The sequence below is a fragment of the Pleurodeles waltl genome, chromosome 5, assembly GCF_031143425.1.
Source record: "Pleurodeles waltl isolate 20211129_DDA chromosome 5, aPleWal1.hap1.20221129, whole genome shotgun sequence".
Lineage (NCBI taxonomy): Eukaryota > Metazoa > Chordata > Amphibia > Caudata > Salamandridae > Pleurodeles > Pleurodeles waltl.
Genome location: NC_090444.1, coordinates 524,801,792 through 524,829,365, shown reverse-complemented (window position 1 = coordinate 524,829,365; position 27,574 = coordinate 524,801,792). Strand labels below are relative to the sequence as shown.

At 49.3% G+C, this 27,574-nt stretch overlaps 1 protein-coding gene across 1 annotated transcript in view; it reads right to left on the bottom strand.

Annotated features, from left to right (window-relative positions):
* The window catches only part of XRN2 (5'-3' exoribonuclease 2), a 705,538-nt gene that overhangs the window by 466,193 nt on the left and 211,771 nt on the right, over positions 1–27,574 (bottom strand). The window contains exons 19-21 of the mRNA XM_069234351.1: positions 15,935–15,948; positions 15,544–15,578; positions 8,591–8,641 (exon numbers count right to left, since the gene is read on the bottom strand). Coding sequence (XP_069090452.1) covers positions 8,591–8,641; positions 15,544–15,578; positions 15,935–15,948 — 100 coding nt within the window. The remainder of the gene's footprint in view (positions 1–8,590; positions 8,642–15,543; positions 15,579–15,934; positions 15,949–27,574) is intronic.

Sequence of the window (27,574 nt, the reverse complement as noted above, 5' to 3'; positions counted from 1 at the left end):
ACTCTGTAACTTTTCCCTGCAATGTCAGATTATCGAAAGCAATATACCGTTACGTCTGCTGGACTCCTCTGGTTGCGGGGATATATAGGGTTTGTAGGTTCATCAAGAACCCGAGGAACCCAGAGCCAATAAATGAGCTGCACCCTGCAGTGCGTTTTCATTCTATACCGGGTATAAAGCAATTCATTTGCTGAAATATAAGGAGTAAAAAATTGCTATCAAGAAAACCTTTGCATTTCCAAAAAAGGCACAAGATAAGGTGTTGAGGAGCAGTGGTTATTTGCACATCTCTGAATTCCGGGGTGACCATAGTAGCACGTGAATTACAGGGAATTTCTCAATAGATGTCTTTTTTACACACACTCCTATATTTGGAAGGAAAAAATGTAGAGAAAGACAAGGGGCAATAGTACTTGTTTTGCTAATCTATGTTCCCCCAAGTCTCCCGATAAAAATGGTACCTCACTTGTGTGGGTAGGCCTAGCACCCGCGACAGGATATGCCCCAAAACACAACGTGGACACATCACAGAAAACAGAGCTGTTTTTAGCAAAGTGACTACCTGTAGATTTTGGCCTCTAGCTCAGCCGCCACCTAGGGAAACCTACCAAACCTGTGCATTTCTGAAAACTAGAGACCTAGGGGAATCCAAGGAGGGGTGACTTGTGTGGCTCGGACCAGGTTCTGTTACCCAGAATCCTTTGCAAACCTCAAAATTTGGCTAAAAAACACATGTTCCTCACATTTCTGTGGCAGAAAGTTCTGGAATCTGAGAGGAGCCACAAATTTCCTTCCATCCAGCGTTCCCCCACGTCTCCCGATAAAAATGATACCTCACTTGTGTGGGTAGGCCTAGCGCCCGCGACAGGATATGCCCCAAAACACAACGTGGACATATCACAGAAAACAGAGCTGTTTTTAGCAAAGTGACTACCTGTAGATTTTGGCCTCTAGCTCAGCCGCCACCTAGGGAAACCTACCAAACCTGTGCATTTCTGAAAACTAGAGACCTAGGGGAATCCAAGGAGGGGTGACGTGCGGGGCTCGGACCAGGTTCTGTTACCCAGAATCCTTTGCAAACCTCAAAATTTGGCTAAAAAAAAACACATGTTCCTCACATTTCTGTGGCAGAAAGTTCTGGAATCTGAGAGGAGCCACAAATTTCCTTCCACCCAGCGTTCCCCCACGTCTCCCGATAAAAATGATACCTCACTTGTGTGGGTAGGCCTAGCGCCCGCGACAGGATATGCCCCAAAACACAACGTGGACATATCACAGATAACAGAGCTGTTTTTAGCAAAGTGACTACCTGTAGATTTTGGCCTCTAGCTCAGCCGCCACCTAGGGAAACCTACCAAACCTGTGCATTTCTGAAAACTAGAGACCTAGGGGAATCCAAGGAGGGGTGACTTGTGTGGCACGGACCAGGTTTCTGTTACCCAGAATCCTTTGCAAACCTCAAAATTTGGCTAAAAAAACACATGTCCCTCACATTTCTGTGCCAGAAAGTTCTGGAATCTGAGAGGAGCTACAAATTTCCTTCCACCCAGCGTTCCCCCAAGTCTCCCGATAAAAATGATACCTCACTTGTGTGGGTAGGACTAGCGCCCACGAAAGGAAAGGGCCCAAAACACAACGTGGACACATCACTTTTTTATAAAAAGCAGTGCCTACCTGTGGATTTTGGCCTGTAGCTCAGCCGACACCTGAGGAAACCTAGCAAACCAGTGCATTTTTGAAAACTAGAAACCCAGGGGAATCCAAGATGGGGTGACTTGCGGGGCTCTGACCAGGTTATGTTACCCAGAATCCTTTGCAAACAACAAAATTTGGCCCAAAAAACACTTTCCTCTCATTTCGGTGACCGAAAGTTCTGGAATCTGAGAGGAGCCACAAATTTCCTTCCACCCAGCGTTCCCCTAAGTCTCTCGATAAAAATGGCACATCACTTCTGTGGGTAGGCCTAGCGCCCAGAAAAGGAAATGGCCCAAAACACAACGTGGACACAACATATTTTTTCACAGAAAAAGGGGGGGGGGGGGGGGGGGGGGGGGGGCAGAAATGCCCTAAAATAAATTTGCCCCCCCCCAACCCCCGCCGGGAGCGACCCTTGCCTACGGGGTCGCTCCCCCTGCGTGACATTGGCACCAAAAAACAAATCCCCGGTGCCTAGTGGTTTCTGCCCCCTTGGGGGCAGGTTGACCTAAACTCAGCCAATCTGCCCCCAAGGGGGGCAGAAATGGCCTAAATACAATTTGTCCCCCAGGGGAGCGACTTTTGCCTGATGGGTCGCTCCCCATCTCTAATAAAAAAAAAAAAAAAAAAAGAAAAAAAAAATTGCCCTGGCGCCTAGAGTGTTCTGCCCCCCCCCCCCCCCCCCGGGGCCAGTTCGGCCTAATAATAGGCCGATCTGTCCCCCAGGGGGGCAGAAATGGCCTAAATACAATTTGTCCCCCAGGGGAGCGACTTTTGCCTGATGGGTCGCTCCCCATCTCTAAAAAAAAAAAAAAAAAAAAAAAAAAAAAAGAAAAATTCCCCTGGCGCCTAGAGGTTTCTGCCCCCCCGCCGGGGGCAGATCGGCCTAATAGGCCGATCTGCCCCCCGGGTGGGCAGAAATGGCCTAAAATAAATTTGCCCCCCCAACACCCACCCCCGGGGAGCGACCCTTGCCTACGGGGGTCGCTCCCCCTGCGTGACATTGGCGCCAAAAAACAAATCCCCGGTGCCTAGTGGTTTCTGCCCCCCTTGGGGGCAGATTGACCTAAAATTGGCCAATCTGCCCCCAGGGGGGGCAGAAATGGTCTAAATACAATTTGCCCCCCCCCCCCCCCCCCCAGGGGAGCGACCCTTGCCTGATGGGTCGCTCCCCATCTCTAAAAAAAAAAAAGAAACAAAAAAAAAAAACACAAAAAAAAAATTGCCCTGGCGCCTAGAGTGTTCTGCCCCCCCCCCCCCCCCCGGGGGCAGTTCGGCCTAATAGGCCCGATCTGTCCCCCGGGGGGGGGCAGAAATGGTCTAAATACAATTTGCCCCCCGGGGGAGCGACCCTTGCCTGATGGGTCGCTCCCCATCTCTAAAAAAAAAAAAAAAAAAAAGAACAAAAAAAACAAAAAAAAAATTTGCCCTGGCGCCTAGAGGTTTCTTCCCCCCCTGGGGGCAGATCGGCCTAATAGGCCGATCTGCCCCCAGGGGGGGGCAGAAATGGCCTAAAATAAATTCCCCTCCCCCACAGGGAGCGACCCTTGCTTAAGTGGTCGCTCCCTTTGCGTGAAATTCACGCAAAGAAAAAACTCCCTGGTGTCTAGTGGTTTCTACCCCCCTTGGGGGCAGATTGACCCTCATCAAAATAGGCTAATCTGCCCCCAAGGGGGGCAGAAATGGCCAAAATATAATTTTCCCCCAAGGGGAACGACCCTTGCCTAAGGGGTCGCTCCCCACCTCAATAAAAAAAAATGAAACAAAAAAAAAATGGTCCCTGGTGCCTAGAGGTTTCTGCCCCCCCTGGGGGCAGATCGGCCTAATAAGGCCGATCTGCCCCCAGGGGGGGGCAGAAAAGGCCTTTTCAAAAAAATGCCCCCCCTGGGAGCGACCCTTGCCCAAGGGGTCGCTCCCTTTTGTCTATTTCAATGAAAAAAAAAAAATCCCTGGTGTCTAGTGGGGTTTCAAAAGCAGGATTGCAAGCAATCCGGCTTTTGAAAACCCTCGGAGGTACTTCAAAGGGAAGGAAATACTTTTCCTTCCCTTTGAAGCCCCTCCGGGCCTCCCAAGTGATTGAAAAAAGAAATGCTTTTGCATTTCTTTTTCAATCGCGCTGGAAGCAGAGCTTCCAGCGCGACGAGGGAGGCCCCTGTGGACACATCAGCGCGCGCTGACGTCACAGGGGGGGGGAGTGGGGGGGGGGGTGGGAAGGGGAAGGTCTTCCCCTTCCATCCCCCGACTTGGGGGGAAGGGGGGGTCCAAAGAATTTTCTGAGCAGTACCCCTGCACACCGTGCAATGGCGTCAATCGGCTCAGCGTCAGTCGCCAGCATCGTCCATGCTTAATAGGCTGTTGCGGTTCCTATAGTGTGCTGTCGTCTATTTCCTTTCAAGACTTTACACACCACAAGCGCAGAGCCATGAACACCAACAATTGATGCATCAAAAAGGCCCTGTAGGAAGTTGGCTCTGTATGTGCTATTTCAAAAGTAAGGAATAGCATGCACAGAGTCCAAGGGTTCCCCTTAGAGGTAAAATAGTGGTAAAAAGAGATAATACTAATGCTCTATTTTGTGGTAGTGTGGTCGAGCAGTAGGCTTATCCAAGGAGTAGTGTTAAGCATTTGTTGTACATACACATAGACAATAAATGAGGTACACACACTCAGACAAATCCAGCCAATAGGTTTTTGTATAGAAAAATATCTTTTCTTAGTTTATTTTAAGAACCACAGGTTCAAATTCTACATGTAATATCTCATTCGAAAGGTATTGCAGGTAAGTACTTTAGGAACTTCAAATCATCAAAATTGCATGTATACTTTTCAAGTTATTCACAAATAGCTGTTTTAAAAGTGGACACTTAGTGCAATTTTCACAGTTCCTAGGGGAGGTAAGTATTTGTTAGGTTAACCAGGTAAGTAAGACACTTACAGGGCTTAGTTCTTGGTCCAAGGTAGCCCACCGTTGGGGGTTCAGAGCAACCCCAAAGTCACCACACCAGCAGCTCAGGGCCCGGTCAGGTGCAGAGTTCAAAGTGGTGCCCAAAACACATAGGCTAGAATGGAGAGAAGGGGGTGCCCCGGTTCCGGTCTGCTTGCAGGTAAGTACCCGCGTCTTCGGAGGGCAGACCAGGGGGGTTTTGTAGGGCACCGGGGGGGGACACAAGCCCACACAGAAATTTCACCCTCAGCGGCGCGGGGGCGGCCGGGTGCAGTGTAGAAACAAGCGTCGGGTTCGCAATGTTAGTCTATGAGAGATCTCGGGATCTCTTCAGCGCTGCAGGCAGGCAAGGGGGGGGGGTTCCTCGGGGAAACCTCCACTTGATCAAGGGAGAGGGACTGTAAAGAAATGGCTCCCTGTTGCAGTTACCCCCCACTTTTTGCCTGATACTGATGCTGACTTGACTGAGAAGAGTGCTGGGACCCTGCTAACCAGGCCCCAGCACCAGTGTTCCTTCACCTAAAATGTACCATTGTATCCACAATTGGCACACCCTGGCATTCAGATAAGTCCCTTGTAACTGGTACTTCTAGTACCAAGGGCCCTGATGCCAAGAAAGGTCTCTAAGGGCTGCAGCATGTCTTATGCCACCCTAGAGACCCCTCACTCAGCACAGACACACTGCTTACAAGCCTGTGTGTGCTAGTGAGAACAAAATGAGTAAGTCGACATGGCACTCCCCTCAGGGTGCCATGCCAGCCTCTCACTGCCTATGCAGTATAGGTAAGACACCCCTCTAGCAGGCCTTACAGCCCTAAGGCAGGGTGCACTATACCATAGGTGAGGGTACCAGTGCATGAGCACTGTGCCCCTACAGTGTCTAAGCAAAACCTTAGACATTGTAAGTGCAGGGTAGCCATAAGAGTATATGGTCTGGGAGTCTGTTTTACACGAACTCCACAGCACCATAATGGCTACACTGAAAACTGGGAAGTTTGGTATCAAACTTCTCAGCACAATAAATGCACACTGATGCCAGTGTACATTTTATTGTAAAATACACCACAGAGGGCACCTTAGAGGTGCCCCCTGAAACTTAACCAACTATCTGTGTAGGCTGACTGGTTCCAGCAGCCTGCCACACTAGAGACATGTTGCTGGCCCCATGGGGAGAGTGCCTTTGTCACTCTGAGGCCAGTAACAAAGCCTGCACTGGGTGGAGATGCTAACACCTCCCCCAGGCAGGAGCTGTAACACCTGGCGGTGAGCCTCAAAGGCTCACCCCTTTGTCACAGCCCAGCAGGGCACTCCAGCTTAGTGGAGTTGCCCGCCCCCTCCGGCCACGGCCCCCACTTTTGGCGGCAAGGCTGGAGGGAACAAAGAAAGCAACAAGGAGGAGTCACTGGCCAGTCAGGACAGCCCCTAAGGTGTCCTGAGCTGAGGTGACTCTAACTTTTAGAAATCCTCCATCTTGCAGATGGAGGATTCCCCCAATAGGGTTAGGATTGTGACCCCCTCCCCTTGGGAGGAGGCACAAAGAGGGTGTACCCACCCTCAGGGCTAGTAGCCATTGGCTACTAACCCCCCAGACCTAAAACACGCCCTTAAATTTAGTATTTAAGGGCTACCCTGAACCCTAGAAAATTAGATTCCTGCAACAAGAAGAAGGACTGCCCAGCTGAAAACCCCTGCAGCGGAAGACCAGAAGACGACAACTGCCTTGGCTCCAGAAACTCACCGGCCTGTCTCCTGCCTTCCAAAGACCCTGCTCCAGCGACGCCTTCCGAAGGGACCAGCGACCTCGACATCCTCTGAGGACTGCCCCTGCTTCGAAAAGACAAGAAACTCCCGAGGACAGCGGACCTGCTCCAAGAAAAGCTGCAACTTTGTTTCCAGCAGCTTTAAAGAACCCTGCAAGCTCCCCGCAAGAAGCGTGAGACTTGCAACCCTGCACCCGGCGACCCCGACTCGGCTGGTGGCGAGCCAACACCTCAGGAGGGACCCCAGGACTACTCTGATACTGTGAGTACCAAAACCTGTCCCCCCTGAGCCCCCACAGCGCCGCCTGCAGAGGGAATCCCGAGGCTTCCCCTGACCGCGACTCTTGGAATCCCAAGTCCCGACGCCGGGGAGAGACCCTGCACCCGCAGCCCCCAGGACCTGAAGGACCGGACTTTCACTGGAGAAGTGACCCCCAGGAGTCCCTCTCCCTTGCCCAAGTGGAGGTTTCCCCGAGGAATCCCCCCCTTGCCTGCCTGCAGCGCTGAAGAGATCCCGAGATCTCTCATAGACTAACATTGAAAACCCGACGCTTGTTTCTACACTGCACCCGGCCGCCCCCGCGCCGCTGAGGGTGAAATTTCTGTGTGGACTTGTGTCCCCCCCGGTGCCCTACAAAACCCCCCTGGTCTGCCCTCCGAAGACGCGGGTACTTACCTGCAAGCAGACCGGAACCGGGGCACCCCCTTCTCTCCATTCTAGCCTATGTGTTTTGGGCACCACTTTGAACTCTGCACCTGACCGGCCCTGAGCTGCTGGTGTGGTGACTTTGGGGTTGCTCTGAACCCCCAACGGTGGGCTACCTTGGACCAAGAACTGAACCCTGTAAGTGTCTTACTTACCTGGTAAAACTAACAAATACTTACCTCCCCTAGGAACTGTGAAAATTGCACTAAGTGTCCACTTTTAAAACAGCTATTTGTGAATAACTTGAAAAGTATACATGCAATTTTTATGATTTGAAGTTCCTAAAGTACTTACCTGCAATACCTTTCGAATAAGATATTACATGTAGAATTTGAACCTGTGGTTCTTAAAATAAACTAAGAAAAGATATTTTTCTATATAAAAACCTATTGGCTGGATTTGTCTCTGAGTGTGTGTACCTCATTTATTGTCTATGTGTATGTACAACAAATGCTTAACACTACTCCTTGGATAAGCCTACTGCTCGACCACACTACCACAAAATAGAGCATTAGTATTATCTATTTTTACCACTATTTTACCTCTAAGGGGAACCCTTGGACTCTGTGCATGCTATTCCTTACTTTGAAATAGCACATACAGAGCCAACTTCCTACATTGGTGGATCAGCGGTGGGGTACAAGACTTTGCATTTGCTGGACTACTCAGCCAATACCTGATCACACGACAAATTCCAAAATTGTCATTAGAAATTGATTTTTGCAATTTGAAAAGTTTTCTAAATTCTTAAAAGACCTGCTAGGGCCTTGTGTTAGATCCTGTTTAGCATTTCTTTTAGAGTTTAAAAGTTTGTAAAAGTTTGAATTAGATTCTAGAACCAGTTGTAGATTCTTAAAAAGTATTCCAACTTTTAGAAGCAAAATGTCTAGCACAGATGTGACTGTGGTGGAACTCGACACCACACCTTACCTCCATCTTAAGATGAGGGAGCTAAGGTCACTCTGTAAAATAAAGAAAATAACAATGGGCCCCAAACCTACCAAAATACAGCTCCAGGAGCTTTTGGCAGAGTTTGAAAAGGCCAACCCCTCTGAGGGTGGCAACTCAGAGGAAGAGGATAGTGACTTGGAGGAAAATTCCCCCCTACCAGTCCTATCTAGGGAGAACAGGGTCCCTCAAACCCTGACTCCAAAAATAATAGTCAGAGATGCTGGTTCCCTCACAGGAGAGACCAACACCTCTGAAATCACTGAGGATAACTCCAGTGAAGATGACCCCCTGTTAGCCAGGATGGTCAAAAGATTGGCTTTGGAAAAGCAGCTCCTAGCCATAGAAAGGGAAAGAAAAGAGATGGGCCTAGGTCCCATCGATGGTGGCAGCAACTTAAATAGGGTCAGAGATTCTCCTGACATCCTAAAAATCCCCAAAGGGATTGTAACAAAATATGAAGATGGTGATGACATCACCAAATGGTTCACAGCTTTTGAGAGGGCTTGTGTAACCAGAAAAGTGAACAGATCTCACTGGGGTGCTCTCCTTTGGGAAATGTTCACTGGAAAGTGTAGGGATAGACTCCTCACACTCTCTGGAAAAGATGCAGAATCTTATGACCTCATGAAGGGTACCCTGATTGAGGGCTTTGGATTCTCCACTGAGGAGTATAGAATTAGATTCAGGGGGGCTCAAAAATCCTCGAGCCAGACCTGGGTTGATTTTGTAGACTACTCAGTAAAAACACTAGATGGTTGGTTAACTGGAAATGAAGTGTGTGACTATGTTGGGCTTTATAATTTGTTTATGAAAGAACACATTTTAAGTAACTGCTTCAATGAAAAGTTGCATCAGTATCTGGTAGACCTAGGTCCAATTTCTCCCCAAGAATTGGGAAAGAAGGCAGACCACTGGGTCAAGACTAGGGTAACCAAAACTTCCACTGGGGGTGACCAAAAGAAAGGGGTTACAAAAACTCCCCAGGAGAAAGTGGGTGACACTAGAAACAAAGAAAAAGAGTCCTCTGTAGGCCCCCAAAAACCAGAACAGGTGGGTGGGCCCCAAGACACAACCCAAAACAAAGGTGGGTACCAGGGTAAGAACTGGGATGCCACTAAGGCATGGTGCCACAACTGTAAACAGTCTGGGCACCACACCAAGGACACTTCTTGTCCCAAAAACAAACCCCAGAACAAAATTCCAGGGGTAACCAGTGTAGCCATGGGAGATGACTCCTCAGATGAGGAGGTCTTCATAGCCTTCAACTGGAAACAGGGCCCAACAGGTGAGTTGGAGATTCCAGAGGGAAGTAGACACTTCCACCACCTACTGGTGAATGGAATCCCAACCACTGCCCTGAGAGACACTTGTGCCAGTCACACTATTGTGCATGACAGGCTGGTGCTCTCAAACCAGTACATCCCAGGTGAGACTGCCAGGGTAAGAGTTAGCCTAGACAGGGTCACTAAGAGGCCTGTGGCTTTAGTGCCCATAGAAGTGGGTGGCACTCTTAGCTGGAGAAGGGTAGTAGTCAGTACAGACCTCCCCCTTGATTGTCTCCTTGGAAATGACTACCCAGAGGTTAGTCAGAGCCCAAGAGAGAAACTGGTCCAGTGCCAGTCCTCTCCCAAGGATTCTGGAAGTCCTGCCTCTGCAGTAAATGCAAGCAGGCCCCAGAAGAAGAAGAAAAGACAACAGAGTAGGAAGGGTGGACAACCTTTAGCCAAGGTTACAGCAAGCCAAGGAGATTCTGCTCCAGTAGGGGAGAACTCCAAAAATGGCCCTGATAAAGTCCAACCTGACCCACAAGAAGTCCTGGCTAGTCAGGCAACTGTTAAACCTGAGTGGGTGGCTCCTCAGCTAACAGAAGAAAGAGTGGAAGAAGGGTGTTTACTACAAGATGTGGTAACCCCCCACTCCAATACAGCAGACAGGCAACCTGAACCCAAAGAAGCCTGTAACTTAGCCCCTTCCCTTTTAGGTGAAGAGCTAAAGGTGTGGTTCTGGGCACTGACAGCTGTCAGTGGCCTCTGCTGGGTGTTAGCCTTTATGGCTGCACTATCCTTAGCATGGTGGTCTGACCCCATGCCAAATAGCAAGTTAGGCCCCCTGACCCTATTGGTCATGGTGGGGTTACTCCAGCTCTGGGTAACCTCTCTGGGTAAGCTAGGGGTAACCCTGGCCAAGATAAGATTAGCAGAGGTGGATACCTCTAAACCCAAAATAAAAAGAATGGGTGGAGACATTGAAGAGGCAGACAAGAGGCAATTCAGACTAGGTCCTATCACTGTGGAAGTGGGTCAGTTCCCCAAAGGGAATGACCTGAACAGAAGGATGTAAGGCAGAGTAGGCCCTGCAACTAACCAGCCTATTTCTCCTACTCTTCCTCGCCTGACAGACTAGGAAGACTCTCCCAGCTTGGGCTGAGTCTCCTGGCCTGTGGGCTGGGGGGGGCTTGTGTAAAGAAATGGCTCCCTGTTGCAGTTACCCCCCACTTTTTGCCTGATACTGATGCTGACTTGACTGAGAAGAGTGCTGGGACCCTGCTAACCAGGCCCCAGCACCAGTGTTCCTTCACCTAAAATGTACCATTGTATCCACAATTGGCACACCCTGGCATTCAGATAAGTCCCTTGTAACTGGTACTTCTAGTACCAAGGGCCCTGATGCCAAGAAAGGTCTCTAAGGGCTGCAGCATGTCTTATGCCACCCTAGAGACCCCTCACTCAGCACAGACACACTGCTTACAAGCCTGTGTGTGCTAGTGAGAACAAAATGAGTAAGTCGACATGGCACTCCCCTCAGGGTGCCATGCCAGCCTCTCACTGCCTATGCAGTATAGGTAAGACACCCCTCTAGCAGGCCTTACAGCCCTAAGGCAGGGTGCACTATACCATAGGTGAGGGTACCAGTGCATGAGCACTGTGCCCCTACAGTGTCTAAGCAAAACCTTAGACATTGTAAGTGCAGGGTAGCCATAAGAGTATATGGTCTGGGAGTCTGTTTTACACGAACTCCACAGCACCATAATGGCTACACTGAAAACTGGGAAGTTTGGTATCAAACTTCTCAGCACAATAAATGCACACTGATGCCAGTGTACATTTTATTGTAAAATACACCACAGAGGGCACCTTAGAGGTGCCCCCTGAAACTTAACCAACTATCTGTGTAGGCTGACTGGTTCCAGCAGCCTGCCACACTAGAGACATGTTGCTGGCCCCATGGGGAGAGTGCCTTTGTCACTCTGAGGCCAGTAACAAAGCCTGCACTGGGTGGAGATGCTAACACCTCCCCCAGGCAGGAGCTGTAACACCTGGCGGTGAGCCTCAAAGGCTCACCCCTTTGTCACAGCCCAGCAGGGCACTCCAGCTTAGTGGAGTTGCCCGCCCCCTCCGGCCACGGCCCCCACTTTTGGCGGCAAGGCTGGAGGGAACAAAGAAAGCAACAAGGAGGAGTCACTGGCCAGTCAGGACAGCCCCTAAGGTGTCCTGAGCTGAGGTGACTCTAACTTTTAGAAATCCTCCATCTTGCAGATGGAGGATTCCCCCAATAGGGTTAGGATTGTGACCCCCTCCCCTTGGGAGGAGGCACAAAGAGGGTGTACCCACCCTCAGGGCTAGTAGCCATTGGCTACTAACCCCCCAGACCTAAAACACGCCCTTAAATTTAGTATTTAAGGGCTACCCTGAACCCTAGAAAATTAGATTCCTGCAACAAGAAGAAGGACTGCCCAGCTGAAAACCCCTGCAGCGGAAGACCAGAAGACGACAACTGCCTTGGCTCCAGAAACTCACCGGCCTGTCTCCTGCCTTCCAAAGACCCTGCTCCAGCGACGCCTTCCGAAGGGACCAGCGACCTCGACATCCTCTGAGGACTGCCCCTGCTTCGAAAAGACAAGAAACTCCCGAGGACAGCGGACCTGCTCCAAGAAAAGCTGCAACTTTGTTTCCAGCAGCTTTAAAGAACCCTGCAAGCTCCCCGCAAGAAGCGTGAGACTTGCAACCCTGCACCCGGCGACCCCGACTCGGCTGGTGGCGAGCCAACACCTCAGGAGGGACCCCAGGACTACTCTGATACTGTGAGTACCAAAACCTGTCCCCCCTGAGCCCCCACAGCGCCGCCTGCAGAGGGAATCCCGAGGCTTCCCCTGACCGCGACTCTTGGAATCCCAAGTCCCGACGCCGGGGAGAGACCCTGCACCCGCAGCCCCCAGGACCTGAAGGACCGGACTTTCACTGGAGAAGTGACCCCCAGGAGTCCCTCTCCCTTGCCCAAGTGGAGGTTTCCCCGAGGAATCCCCCCCTTGCCTGCCTGCAGCGCTGAAGAGATCCCGAGATCTCTCATAGACTAACATTGAAAACCCGACGCTTGTTTCTACACTGCACCCGGCCGCCCCCCGCGCCGCTGAGGGTGAAATTTCTGTGTGGACTTGTGTCCCCCCCGGTGCCCTACAAAACCCCCCTGGTCTGCCCTCCGAAGACGCGGGTACTTACCTGCAAGCAGACCGGAACCGGGGCACCCCCTTCTCTCCATTCTAGCCTATGTGTTTTGGGCACCACTTTGAACTCTGCACCTGACCGGCCCTGAGCTGCTGGTGTGGTGACTTTGGGGTTGCTCTGAACCCCCAACGGTGGGCTACCTTGGACCAAGAACTGAACCCTGTAAGTGTCTTACTTACCTGGTAAAACTAACAAATACTTACCTCCCCTAGGAACTGTGAAAATTGCACTAAGTGTCCACTTTTAAAACAGCTATTTGTGAATAACTTGAAAAGTATACATGCAATTTTTATGATTTGAAGTTCCTAAAGTACTTACCTGCAATACCTTTCGAATAAGATATTACATGTAGAATTTGAACCTGTGGTTCTTAAAATAAACTAAGAAAAGATATTTTTCTATATAAAAACCTATTGGCTGGATTTGTCTCTGAGTGTGTGTACCTCATTTATTGTCTATGTGTATGTACAACAAATGCTTAACACTACTCCTTGGATAAGCCTACTGCTCGACCACACTACCACAAAATAGAGCATTAGTATTATCTATTTTTACCACTATTTTACCTCTAAGGGGAACCCTTGGACTCTGTGCATGCTATTCCTTACTTTGAAATAGCACATACAGAGCCAACTTCCTACAGGGACTCCTGGGGGTCACTCCTCCAGTGAAAGTCCGGTCCTTCAGGTCCTGGGGGCTGCGGGTGCAGGGTCTCTCCCAGGTGTCGGGACTTAGGATTCAAAGAGTCGCGGTCAGGGGAAGCCTCGGGATTCCCTCTGCAGGCGGCGCTGTGGGGGCTCAGGGGGGACAGGTTTTTGTACTCACAGTCTTAGAGTAGTCCTGGGGTCCCTCCTGAGGTGTTGGATCGCCACCAGCCGAGTCGGGGTCGCCGGGTGCAGTGTTGCAAGTCTCACGCTTCTTGCGGGGAGCTTGCAGGGTTCTTTAAAGCTGCTGGAAACAAAGTTGCAGCTTTTCTTGGAGCAGGTCCGCTGTCCTTGGGAGTTTCTTGTCTTTTCGAAGCAGGGGCAGTCCTCAGAGGATGTCGAGGTCGCTGGTCCCTTTGGAAGGCGTCGCTGGAGCAGGATCTTTGGAAGGCAGGAGACAGGCCGGTGAGTTTCTGGAGCCAAGGCAGTTGTCGTCTTCTGGTCTTCCGCTGCAGGGGTTTTCAGCTGGGCAGTCCTTCTTCTTGTAGTTGCAGGAATCTAATTTTCTAGGGTTCAGGGTAGCCCTTAAATACTAAATTTAAGGGCGTGTTTAGGTCTGGGGGGTTAGTAGCCAATGGCTACTAGCCCTGAGGGTGGGTACACCCTCTTTGTGCCTCCTCCCAAGGGGAGGGGGTCACAATCCTAACCCTATTGGGGGAATCCTCCATCTGCAAGATGGAGGATTTCTAAAAGTTAGAGTCACTTCAGCTCAGGACACCTTAGGGGCTGTCCTGACTGGCCAGTGACTCCTCCTTGTTTTTCTCATTATTTTCTCCGGCCTTGCCGCCAAAAGTGGGGCCTGGCCGGAGGGGGCGGGCAACTCCACTAGCTGGAGTGTCCTGCTGGGTTGGCACAAAGGAGGTGAGCCTTTGAGGCTCACCGCCAGGTGTGACAATTCCTGCCTGGGGGAGGTGTTAGCATCTCCACCCAGTGCAGGCTTTGTTACTGGCCTCAGAGTGACAAAGGCACTCTCCCCATGGGGCCAGCAACATGTCTCGGTTTGTGGCAGGCTGCTAAAACTAGTCAGCCTACACAGATAGTCGGTTAAGTTTCAGGGGGCACCTCTAAGGTGCCCTCTGGGGTGTATTTTACAATAAAATGTACACTGGCATCAGTGTGCATTTATTGTGCTGAGAAGTTTGATACCAAACTTCCCAGTTTTCAGTGTAGCCATTATGGTGCTGTGGAGTTCGTGTTTGACAAACTCCCAGACCATATACTCTTATGGCTACCCTGCACTTACAATGTCTAAGGTTTTGTTTAGACACTGTAGGGGTACCATGCTCATGCACTGGTACCCTCACCTATGGTATAGTGCACCCTGCCTTAGGGCTGTAAGGCCTGCTAGAGGGGTGTCTTACCTATACTGCATAGGCAGTGAGAGGCTGGCATGGCACCCTGAGGGGAGTGCCATGTCGACTTACTCGTTTTGTCCTCACTAGCACACACAAGCTGGCAAGCAGGGTGTCTGTGCTGAGTGAGAGGTCTCCAGGGTGGCATAAGACATGCTGCAGCCCTTAGAGACCTTCCTTGGCATCAGGGCCCTTGGTACTAGAAGTACCAGTTACAAGGGACTTATCTGGATGCCAGGGTCTGCCAATTGTGGATACAAAAGTACAGGTTAGGGAAAGAACACTGGTGCTGGGGCCTGGTTAGCAGGCCTCAGCACACTTTCAATTGTAAACATAGCATCAGCAAAGGCAAAAAGTCAGGGGGCAACCATGCCAAGGAGGCATTTCCTTACAGGCCCTTAAAGGGGAGTCTCTGCCCCTAGAAATCAGTTCGCGGAGAGGATGGAGGGTTGGTAAGGAATCTGAAACTAGATATTTTCTCTACCAGCTAAGGCATAAGCTAAGGTAAGAGATTCTTCAAGTTGCAGATTCCATACCTTTGAAACAAGCAATACGATTGCCAGAGCTGGATCTATGAACCAAAATACTAGAAAGTCCTGCAGGACCAATTAATCAAAGTATCAATTCCTATGGACCTGACCATCCAGGCAGTATTGTTTGGTAAACATGTGCAAAAGCCTACATTGCTGCCTGAAACTCACCAGGGACTAGAACCCCCCACGTACTAACATTTGATACGACTGCAGCTCATGTAGCCCGAATCTGAAGCAAGACTATCAGGATAGATGGAAACATAGGGCTGCTTAGACGACAATGCCTGCAGCTCACTCACCCTGCAGGCAGACGTAATGGCCACAAAGATGGCGGTTTTCAGAGTGAGAAGCCTGAAATGAGAGGCTTGAAAGGAACACATTAGAAATGTCAAACACAAATTCACATCCCATTGGGGCATAATGAATGGGGATGGAGGAAAAACATATGCAAGACCTTTCAGGAACCTATGTACAATAGGGGACATAAAGTGGCTTATCGGGCCACCTCAAAACAGCAGACAGACAACCTTTAAAGGTACTCATAGTAGAGCCCTGCTGGGCCAAGGAAAGGATAAACAGGATCTCGGAGAGGAGAAGGTTTCAACAGACTTGCCTGTGGACCATGTCACAAATTTCTTCCAGCGACAGGCATATATCATTTTGGTGAAGGAACACATGGCTGACAAAATTACGTTACAGGCAGGTGAAAAAAAAGCTGTCAAGTTTCGCTGCTCAACCTCCACACAAGGTGGCGGAGAGTGGAGGAGAGTGGACATGTTCGGGGTGAAGACCCATCTCCAGCTGCTGTAACAGAAGATCACACTGAAGGGAACATGCTCAGCAGCTTGGGATACCAGACGCTCCGTGCCCAGTCTATAGTCCTTAGGAATTCTTGGGCCTGAATGTTCTTGATCTTCTTTAGAACTCTGGGCAGGACTGGTAAGGGTAGAAAGGTGTATAAGAGGCCTGAGTTCCACTCAAGACTAAGTCTCCCAGCGATTGCCACCTTGTAAACTTCAACACACAAAACTGCTGACATTGCACGTTCTATGCAGAGGCAAACCGATCTAACCAAGCCTCTCCACAATGCTGAAAGAGACCTTAGGCCACCTTGGGATGGAGACTGTAGGAAGTTGGCTCTGTATGCACTATTTCAAAGTAAGGAATAGTATGCACAGAGTCCAAGGGTTCCCCTTAGAGGTAAGATAGTGGCAAAAAGAGATAATACTAATGCTCTATTTTGTGGTAGTGTGGTCGAGCAGTAGGCTTATCCAAGGAGTAGTGTTAAGCATTTGTTGTACATACACACAGGCAATAAATGAGGAACACACTCAGACAAATCCAGGCCAATAGGTTTTGTTATAGAAAAATATATTTTCTTAGTTTATTTTAAGAACCACAGGTTCAAAATTCTACATGTAATATCTCATCTGAAAGGTATTGCAGGTAAGTACTTTAGGAACTTAGAATAATTACAGTAGCATATATACTTTTCACATAAAACACAAATAGCTGTTTTAAAAGTGGACAGTGCAATTTTCACAGTTCCTGGGGGAGGTAAAGTAATGTTAGTTTTTGCAGGTAAGTAAACCACCTACGAGGTTAAGATTGGGGTCCAAGGTAGCCCACCGTTGGGGGGTTCAGAGCAACCCCAAAGTCACCACACCAGCAGCTCAGGGCCGGTCAGGTGCAGAGTTCAAAGTGGTGCCCAAAACGCATAGGCTTCAATGGAGAGAAGGGGGTGCCCCTGTTCCGGTCTGCCAGCAGGTAAGTACCCGCGTCTTCGGAGGGCAGACCAGGGGGGTTTTGTAGGGCACCGGGGGGGGGGGGGGGGGGTGGGGGGGGAGACACAAGTCCACACAAAGTACACCCTCAGCAGCGCGGGGGCGGCCGGGTGCAGTGTGCAAACAAGCGTCGGGTTCTCAATGTAAATCAATGGGAGACCAAGGGGTCTCTTCAGCGGTGCAGGCAGGCAAAGGGGGGGCTCCTCGGGGTAGCCACCACCTGGGCACGGGAGAGGGCCTCCTGGGGGTCACTCCTGCACTGAAGTTCCGATCCTTCAGGTGCTGGGGGCTGCGGGTGCAGGGTCTTTTCCAGCCGTCGGGATTTTAGAGTCAGGCAGTCGCAGTCAGGGGGAGCCTCTGGATTCCCTCTGCAGGCGTCACTGTGGGGGCTCAGGGGGGACAACTTTGGTTACTCACAGTCTCGGAGTCGCCGGAGGGTCCTCCCTGAGGTGTTGTTTCTCCACCAGTCGAGTCGGGGTCGCCGGGTGCAGTGTTGCAAGTCTCACGCTTCTTGCGGGGATTGCTGGGGTCTTTAAATCTGCTCCTCTGGATACAAAGTTGCAGTCTTTTTGGAGCAGGTCCGCTGTCCTCGGGAGTTTCTTGTTCCTCTTGAAGCAGGGCAGTCCTCTGAGGATTCAGAGGTCGCTGGTCCTTGAGAAAGCGTCGCTGGAGCAGGTTTCTTTAGAAGGCAGGAGACAGGCCGGTAGGACAGGGGCCAAAGCAGTTGGTGTCTTCTTTCTTCTTCTGCAGGGGTTTTCAGCTCAGCAGTCTTCTTCTTCGGTAAGTTGCAGGAATCTAAAGTTTTAGGTACAGGGAAGCCCTTAAATACTAAATTTAAGGGCGTGTTTAGGTCTGGGGGGTTAGTAGCCAATGGCTACTAGCCCTCAGGGTGGGTACACCCTCTTTGTGCCTCCTCCCAAGGGGAGGGGGGGGGGGTCGCATTCCTATCCCTATTGGGGGAATCCTCCTTCTACAAGATGGAGGATTTTTCACCTCAGCTCAGGACACCTTCGGGGCTGTCCTGACTGGTCAGTGACTCCTCCTTGTTTTTCTCATGATCTCTCCTGGACTTGCTGCCAAATGTGGGGGCTGTGTCCAGGGGGCGGGCATCTCCACTAGCTGGAGTGCCCTGGGGCATTGTAACACGAAGCTTGAGCCTTTGAAGCTCACTGCTAGGTGTTACAGTTCCTGTAGGGGGGAGGTGTGAAGCACCACCACCCAGAGCAGGCTTTGTTTCTGTCCTCAGAGAGCACAAAGGCTCTCACCGCATGAGGTCAGAAACTCGTCTCTCAGCAGCAGGCTGGCACAGACCAGTCAGTCCTGCACTGAACAATTGGGTAAAATACAGGGGGCAGCTCTAAGATGCCCTCTGTGTGCATTTTTTAATAAATCCAACACTGGCATCAGTGTGGGTTTATTATTCTGAGAAGTTTGGTACTAAACGTCCCAGTATTCAGTGTAGCCATTATGGAGCTGTGGAGTTTGTTTTTGACAGACTCTCAGACCATATACTCTTATGGCTACCCTGCACTTACAATGTCTAAGGTTTTGCTTAGACACTGTAGGGGCATAGTGCTCATGCACCTATGCCCTCACCTGTGGTATAGTGCACCCTGCCTTAGGGCTGTAAGGCCTACTAGAGGGGTGACTTACCTATGCCACAGGCAGTGTGAGGTTGGCATGGCACCCTGAGGGGAGTGCCATGTCGACTTGGTCATTTTCTCCCCACCAGCACACACAAGCTGGCAAGCAGTGTGTCTGTGCTGAGTGAGGGGTCCCTAGGGTGGCATAAGTCATGCTGCAGCCCTTAGAGACCTTCCCTGGCATCAGGGCCCTTGGTACCAGGGGTAACAGTTACAAGGGACTTACCTGGGTGCCAGGGTTGTGCCAATTGTGGAGACAATGGTACATTTTAGTTGAAAGAAAACTGGTGCTGGGGCCTGGTTAGCAGGGTCCCAGCACACTTCAGTCAAGTCAGTATCAGGCAAAAAGTGTGTGGGGGGGGGGGGGGGGGGGGACTGCAACAGGGAGCCATTTCTTTACAGAGATGCTATTCGGAATCCATTAGGCATTTTCTGTTGAGGTTCACTGTTGTGCCATTTAGAGAACCTGCTGTAGAAGCTGGCCTAGTGTGTGGTGGTTACCTATGGTACTTACACCTTATACCAGGTCCAGGGATCCCCTATTAAGGAAATGTAGGCAGTGTCTAGGAAGCCAGGCTCTAGAGGTCACTGTGGATGAGCAGCCAAAGGCTTATATAGGAGACATGGAAAGCTCATGCAATATCACTGTAGTCACACATCACTTAAACACATGAAATAACCCAACAGTGTTACAAAAATAAAAAGGTACTTTGTTTTGGTGACAAATACAAAATTACTAGATAGGCAATTCTCCAATAGTAGGTAAGTAAACACTACAACAGTAGCTATCAGAAATAGGCATAAAATGTAATAGAAAACTGAAATGCAATAGGCAATAATGAAGGGCGAGGGAGTGGGGACCAAGCCATATACTAAAAGTGGAATGCGAAGGTGAGGCACCCACCTGAGGCAGTGGAATCTGTAGAGGGGAGCTGGAAGCACTAAGAAACCCCAGAGGCAAGTACTGTAATCTTACTGGAGCAGAGTAGGAGTTCCTGGATGATGGAGTCTACATCCCACACCAGATGAAGACTAGAAGTCTGTCTGCGGTGTGGAAAAACCACCAACAAGCGTTGGCAAATGCAAATGTCGCAGTTCGAGGAAAAGTGGAGCTGCTGGGGTCCAACAAGGTCCAAGGGGGACTCAACCCCCCCGGGGGGGGGGTAGAGATTAAGAGTCCCAGGCGACCCGCAGCAGTGCAGAGAGTCTGAATTAGAGGAAGCAGTCCCCACAGAAGACCCACTGGATAAGGACCCAGGAGTTGCAGTGGAGCTCATACAGCACAACTGAAGAAGGGTCACACTGCAGGAGAAGCATACAGAGGGCTGAAGCTGCACAGGGCCTGAAGATCCCTTAGAGGAGATGCCAGCAAGCCTTGGTAGTTGCAAGAGACGCAGTGCACAGGGGTACTGGCCTGCATGGGAAGGCAAAGGCTTACCTTCAACAAAATTGGACAGCTGGCAGAGAGGACCCAGGGTATCACTCTAGACCACCACCCTTGAAGCAGGATCCACACAGCTCAGGAGGAGAGGAGATCAGCACAGCCGGTCGAGCAGTTAGTGCCTGCAGATGCAAGGTAGTGACTCCTTCACAGGGAGATTCCTTCTTGCTTCTTTGATGCAGACCGAAGACTTGCTGCCCTCAGATGATGCAGCCAATGAAATGTTGCAGGAGCTGGAGAAACAATGTTGCAGAGGCAAAGTCATCGCTGGAGCTGCAGATTGTAGGTTCCTGTGGAGTCCAGTTGCGGTTCAGTGACCAGAAGTTCAAGAAAACATTGCAGAGGGTTCCTGCTGAAGTCTTGCAAGTCGAATCTGAGGTCTGACCAAAGAGGGAGACCCTAAATAGCCCAGAAAGGGGGATTGGTCACCTAGCAAGATGAACATCTATCAGGAAGGGGCTCGGACGTCACCTGCCTGGCCACTCAGATGCTCCAGGAGGCCTCTGCCCACCTTGGATTCAAGATGGCAGAATCTAGGAGCCCTCTGGAGGAGCTCTGGGCACCACCCCTGGGGTGGTGATGGACAGGGGAGCAGTGACTCCCCTTTCCACTGTCCAGTTTCACAGCAGAGCAGGGACTGGCAGTCCCTTAACTGGCACAGACTGGTGTAAAGAAATGGCTCCCTGTTGCAGTTACCCCCCACTTTTTGCCTGATACTGATGCTGACTTGACTGAGAAGTGTGCTGGGACCCTGCTAACCAGGCCCCAGCACCAGTGTTCCTTCACCTAAAATGTACCATTGTATCCACAATTGGCACACCCTGGCATTCAGATAAGTCCCTTGTAACTGGTACTTCTAGTACCAAGGGCCCTGATGCCAAGAAAGGTCTCTAAGGGCTGCAGCATGTCTTATGCCACCCTAGAGACCCCTCACTCAGCACAGACACACTGCTTACAAGCCTGTGTGTGCTAGTGAGAACAAAATGAGTAAGTCAACATGGCACTCCCCTCAGGGTGCCATGCCAGCCTCTCACTGCCTATGCAGTATAGGTAAGACACCCCTCTAGCAGGCCTTACAGCCCCAAGGCAGGGTGCACTATACCATAGGTGAGGGTACCAGTGCATGAGCACTGTGCCCCTACAGTGTCTAAATAAAACCTTAGACATTGTAAGTGCAGGGTAGCCATAAGAGTATATGGTCTGGGAGTCTGTTTTACACGAACTCCACAGCACCATAATGGCTACACTGAAAACTGGGAAGTTTGGTATCAAACTTCTCAGCACAATAAATGCACACTGAAGCCAGTGTACATTTTATTGTAAAATACACCACAGAGGGCACCTTAGAGGTGCCCCCTGAAACTTAACCAACTATCTGTGTAGGCTGACTGGTTCCAGCAGCCTGCCACACTAGAGACATGTTGCTGGCCCCATGGGGAGAGTGCCTTTGTCACTCTGAGGCCAGTAACAAAGCCTGCACTGGGTGGAGATGCTAACACCTCCCCCAGGCAGGAGCTGTGACACCTGGCGGTGAGCCTCAAAGGCTCACCCCTTTGTCACAGCCCAGCAGGGCACTCCAGCTTAGTGGAGTTGCCCGCCCCCTCCGGCCACGGCCCCCACTTTTGGCGGCAAGGCTGGAGGGAACAAAGAAAGCAACAAGGAGGAGTCACTGGCCAGTCAGGACAGCCCCTAAGGTGTCCTGAGCTGAGGTGACTCTGACTTTTAGAAATCCTCCATCTTGCAGATGGAGGATTCCCCCAATAGGGTTAGGATTGTGACCCCCCTCCCCTTGGGAGGAGGCACAAAGAGGGGGTACCCACCCTCAGGGCTAGTAGCCATTGGCTACTAACCCCCCAGACCTAAACACGCCCTTAAATTTAGTATTTAAGGGCTACCCTGAACCCTAGAAAATTAGATTCCTGCAACTACAAGAAGAAGGACTGCCCAGCTGAAAACCCCTGCAGCGGAAGACCAGAAGACGACAACTGCCTTGGCTCCAGAAACTCACCGGCCTGTCTCCTGCCTTCCAAAGATCCTGCTCCAGCGACGCCTTCCAAAGGGACCAGCGACCTCGACATCCTCTGAGGACTGCCCCTGCTTCGAAAAGACAAGAAACTCCCGAGGACAGCGGACCTGCTCCAAGAAAAGCTGCAACTTTGTTTCCAGCAAGCTTTAAAGAACCCTGCAAGCTCCCCGCAAGAAGCGTGAGACTTGCAACACTGCACCCGGCGACCCCGACTCGGCTGGTGGCGATCCAACACCTCAGGAGGGACCCCAGGACTACTCTAAGACTGTGAGTACAAAAACCTGTCCCCCCTGAGCCCCCACAGCGCCGCCTGCAGAGGGAATCCCGAGGCTTCCCCTGACCGCGACTCTTTGAACCTAAAGTCCCGACGCCTGGGAGAGACCCTGCACCCGCAACCCCCAGGACCTGAAGGACCGGACTTTCACTGGAGAAGTGACCCCCAGGAGTCCCTCTCCCTTGCCCAAGTGGAGGTTTCCCCGAGGAATCCCCCCCTTGCCTGCCTGCAGCGCTGAAGAGATCCCGAGATCTCTCATAGACTAACATTGCGAATCCGACACTTGTTTCTACACTGCACCCGGCCGCCCCCGCGCCGCTGAGGGTGAAATTTCTGTGTGGACCTGTGTCCCCCCCGGTGCCCTACAAAACCCCCCTGGTCTGCCCTCCGAAGACGCGGGTACTTACCTGCAAGCAGACCGGAACCGGGGCACCCCCTTCTCTCCATTCTAGCCTATGTGTTTTGGGCACCACTTTGAACTCTGCACCTGACCGGCCCTGAGCTGCTGGTGTGGTGACTTTGGGGTTGCTCTGAACCCCCAACGGTGGGCTACCTTGGACCAAGAACTGAACCCTGTAAGTGTCTTACTTACCTGGTAAAACTAACAAATACTTACCTCCCCTAGGAACTGTGAAAATTGCACTGTGTCCACTTTTAAAACAGCTACTTGTGAATAACTTGAAAAGTATACATGCAATTTTGATGATTTGAAGTTCCTAAAGTACTTACTTGCAATACCTTTCGAATGAGATATTACATGTAGAATTTGAACCTATGGTTCTTAAAATAAACTAAGAAAAGATATTTTTCTATACAAAAACCTATTGGCTGGATTTGTCTCTGAGTGTGTGTACCTCATTTATTGTCTATGTGTATGTACAACAAATGCTTAACACTACTCCTTGGATAAGCCTACTGCTCGACCACACTACCACAAAATAGAGCATTAGTATTCTCTTTTTGCCACTATCTTACCTCTAAGGGGAACCCTTGGACTCTGTGCATGCTATTCCTTACTTTGAAATAGCACATACAGAGCCAACTTCCTACAACTGGTTTATGCAAGGATGGCACCAAATGTGCCCTTCAAAGCATAGCAGTGGCTTGGGGAGGATACCCCTCCCAAGCCATGTAACATATTTCCAAAGGGAGAGGGTGTTACCTCCCTCTCCCAGAGGAAATCCTTTGTTCTGCCTTCCTGGACTTGAGCTGTTCAAGCAGCAGAAGGGTAGAAACCAGTGGCAGCAGCTTGGACTGACCAGAAAACCCCCAAAAGCTGGTAGGAGCAATGCTGGGGGTCCTCTAAAGAGACCCCAGAGTGCATGGAATCATACCACAATACTGTTGCCAGCATTGGTTGAGAGTCCAACATGTTGGATACCAAACATGCCTTGGTTTGGATTTACCGTTATGTAGCTGGACATAGGTCACTACCTATGTCCAGTACACACATAAATTGGTGTCCCAGCACTCAAGTCCAGGAAAATGGAGTAGGAGTTCATGGGGCACCTCTGCTCATGCAGGGGTGCCCTCACACCCTGCCCTCTGGCTAGGAGGACCTACCACGAGGTGAAAGTTTTGCAAGGGCTCCCATGGGTGGCATAGTGCATGCTGCAGCCCATGGGGGTCTCCAGGTTTCCCCCAATGCATTGGAGTACTATATACTAGAGACTTACATGGGGGCACTAGTATGCCAATTGTGGGGTGTAACAACCATAAGTAACTAAATTTAGGGAAAGAGCACAGTCACTGGGATCCTGGTACACAGGATCCCAGTGAACAGAGTCAAAAACACAGCCATCAGGCACAAATTGGAGTAACCACTTTCCTGCACCTGCCAGATGCAGGAAGTGAACTGAAAGTGCTCGTGGCCCACAGTGAACCACAAGTAATGTCTGTGGATAGGCAGGACAGGAACATGGAAATAAGTGCCCTGCAAGCCCAACACTACCATCCAGTCTCCTGGGTCCAGGGTAAGTGAACCAGAGCCAGAGTGGGGCATCTTGAACTTTGAGGAAGAGATTGAGATAACGAAGGCACACGAGGTGCAGATCCATCGGGACATCTCTCAATGACCGGAACCGCAGGGCTTGAACCCAGCCTTTGATTACATCCTTGATGCATCAAGAGTAGACAACTTTTTTTTTTTTTTTTTTTTTTAAACTGACAAAAAGCTGAAAAAGGCCAGTGGAAAAAAAAAAAAAACGACTGAGGTGTAGCTGACAGAAAAGAATTGGCATCAGTGATCCGGGGTGGTCCTTATATAGGAAATGCAATGTCCTATCCAGCACGCAGGATAGACTATGGACATGGAGCAACACCATCTAGCAGTGTGCAGGAACACCGCTAAGAAAATTCTCTGGATCCAGTCTGATGCCTGGGGGAAATCCAAAAGGTAAGGAATCTGTAACTAGAAGTCTCTATCAGAGAGTAAATGAAGTTAATCTGTTTTTCTAGTAAAAAAATTAATACATTTTTTTAGTTTATTTTTAACTGTGCAAGACAGGCAACAAACATGACCGATTTCATTCCACACCCATTCAAGTTTACATTGGCTAACCATGAAGCCAGAGAGGAATTTGAAAGTCTGCATAGTGCAAAGGGCTCTCCAGAGGGCTCTGTGGATAGCCAGCCTACTTTTGTTTTCCCATAAATACCTTAGCTTATATCAACCAGACACACATTTGCAGCCTACTAAAACAAAACTTGATGTTTCCAGATTAAGACTAATCTGCCCAGGCGTGGGTCCTGTGCTCACTGTACCACTAAAACCAATCTACACCTCACTGAAAAGCTCTAATCAGGGCAAAACTGGTCTTTCTTTGCTTGTGTTCCAGTTCAGGGAGGACCTGGCATGACCGTTTGGGCTGGACTATTCTGACGGGAGCCGGGTCAAAACAGATTTTCAAACTAAGGTGGCACGGTGTGCAAAATAAGGAGGACTGGGATGAGGCCCGGAATAAATACCGGCTGAGGTTTATTTAAACATTCCATCATCACTTTTGTATTCTTCGATGTTTCCGGATCAAAGCCTAGGCTCAGCGATGATCCCTCTTACGGTTGGTGCCTTCCCTTAGTCACTAGTTCCTACCTCAATAGGCATCCACATATCATTTGCCACTACTATTTTCTCCGGAAAAACAAAATACAGTTTTCTAAAACATTGCTTGAATGGCTTGTCTGCTGATGCCTAGGGACACCCTTATCCGAAGGGTGATTTGTGCAATGTAGAAATATACCAAACCACGACAAAATAGACAAACTAGTAAAAAGATCTGTGAAAAGACCATGCCCATGCCTCGATAATTATAACCAGTGAGATGTGAATAGGGCCATTTTAGCAAAACTCCGTTAAACCCAGGGCAGCAAGGTTTGTATACAGAGTTATAAAAACTTCAAAACTGTTTTTCCAGAGAAGGAAGTTCATTGTCATACGTTTACACACCACGTCTCCGTACATTTCACTAGGACTTGCAAGCTAAGATTGTACCAGGTAACTGGACTCAAGTGTTACCTAGGTGAATTCCTGTCAGGATAACAGATTATTTTGAAACCACTGTCAAACCAATGTGAGGTTCGCAGACACGTTGGTATTACACGTAATTAGATTTTGGCACCTCATGCCCACAAATCACTTAGACCAACTTCACACCTGTTTAACTCAGGTTAACTTTCTGCTTCATAAAGTACAATTTTCAGAGCTATCAAAAGCCTGAAAATGGTCTTATTAACACTCAGGACAAGACTTGACCAACAGCACATTGCTGCCTAGAAACAAAAACCTTAAGAGGCTCAGATCGCACCTTTTGTCTTCAAACAGCTGTGAACATCGTAGACTACACCGATGTAAAATTAAGTAAGTGTTCCACGTTTTGCGCACCACAAAAATTGTATTTATGACTGATTTACACATGAATAAATTACACTACGCTTGGTAAAAATCTACAAATTGATTCATATAAGGCAGATACAATTTTAGGAGGAAAGTACATTCAAACAAAGTAACGAGTACTATTAAGCACAGTTAGAGAGAAAAAATGCACTGGATTTAATGGAATTTCCATAAGCAACCATATTAGCTCCAAATATGGGTTCAAATGAAAACCAAAGTTAACTGAAGTTTAGTTTAAGCTGAAATGTCTTCCCCTTTTGCTTGGTTTCCTTGAGGGCAATCAGAGCAGGTCATGCAGCTAGCTAGTTAATGGAATGATGGCGACTGTAGAATGCCGAAATATGAACAAAGGAGGAATAATCAATTCTCCGACAAACCACATAAGAGTACCATGACAAATTAGTCAACTTAAATTACAAAACAATCATTCATTATCCCTTAATGGATAATGTGAAATATCAAGAAAGTACATCCATTGAATAATCAAACTTGAACAGGCCTCCGTGCCCTATAAAACAGCTGATCGAGAAAAAATATATCTCATTTTAACTGCCTGACCCACATTTATTAGAGGTTCCAAAACTAGTGGTTACATTTACGGGCAGATGCTTTGCTCCACAGCAATACAAGATGCTGAGCTATACCACTGTTTAGAGTTCAATTTACTAGAACATAAATACAATTTCAATTCTAGTGTTTCTGAAAACTAGGAACCCAAATTTGAAAGGAAAACAAAAGAAAAAAAAACTCCAGCATGAAGTGTAGATTCCATTCAAGCCCAAGCTACCAATGCAGAGACCTATCCACAGCACCAACTATCCAAGGCCGATAAAATGGTGTACAAAGGGTTGCTTAATCTCCCCAATTTCACACCGTATACTAATCGGATATTTTACTGCAAAGGCACACACTGATCAACTTATAAACAAGCAGGAGGCGGCACGGAGAAACACGTATACTTTCCTGCTACTTGATGGATATATTTGCTCTAGTCTCTTGGTGCAAGGAGTTAACACGTTTTGCTTCCAGATCACGAAGCTAGTTATTAAGTGTCAGCGCTTCAATCCAGGCATGGTTAATGCTCTTGCTAGTTCAGAGTTCAATTAGTCTAAAGATTTTCATCTGACCTATAACTTTAAATTAAATATAACCCTCCCTACGTTCAGGCAGTCTGTTGACATGTTCTTTGTTTTTTGTGGTATGCCAAGCGTCAAACCGATAGGCAACGTCATTTACTAACAGCAACGTAGTCACTGGAGCAAAAAAAAAAAAAAAAAACACGTCCTCTTAAGTAGGGGTTTTAATATTTTCTGTTACATTAACTATAACATACGTAGGGGGGAGTGCGTTCTTATGTAATGCACATC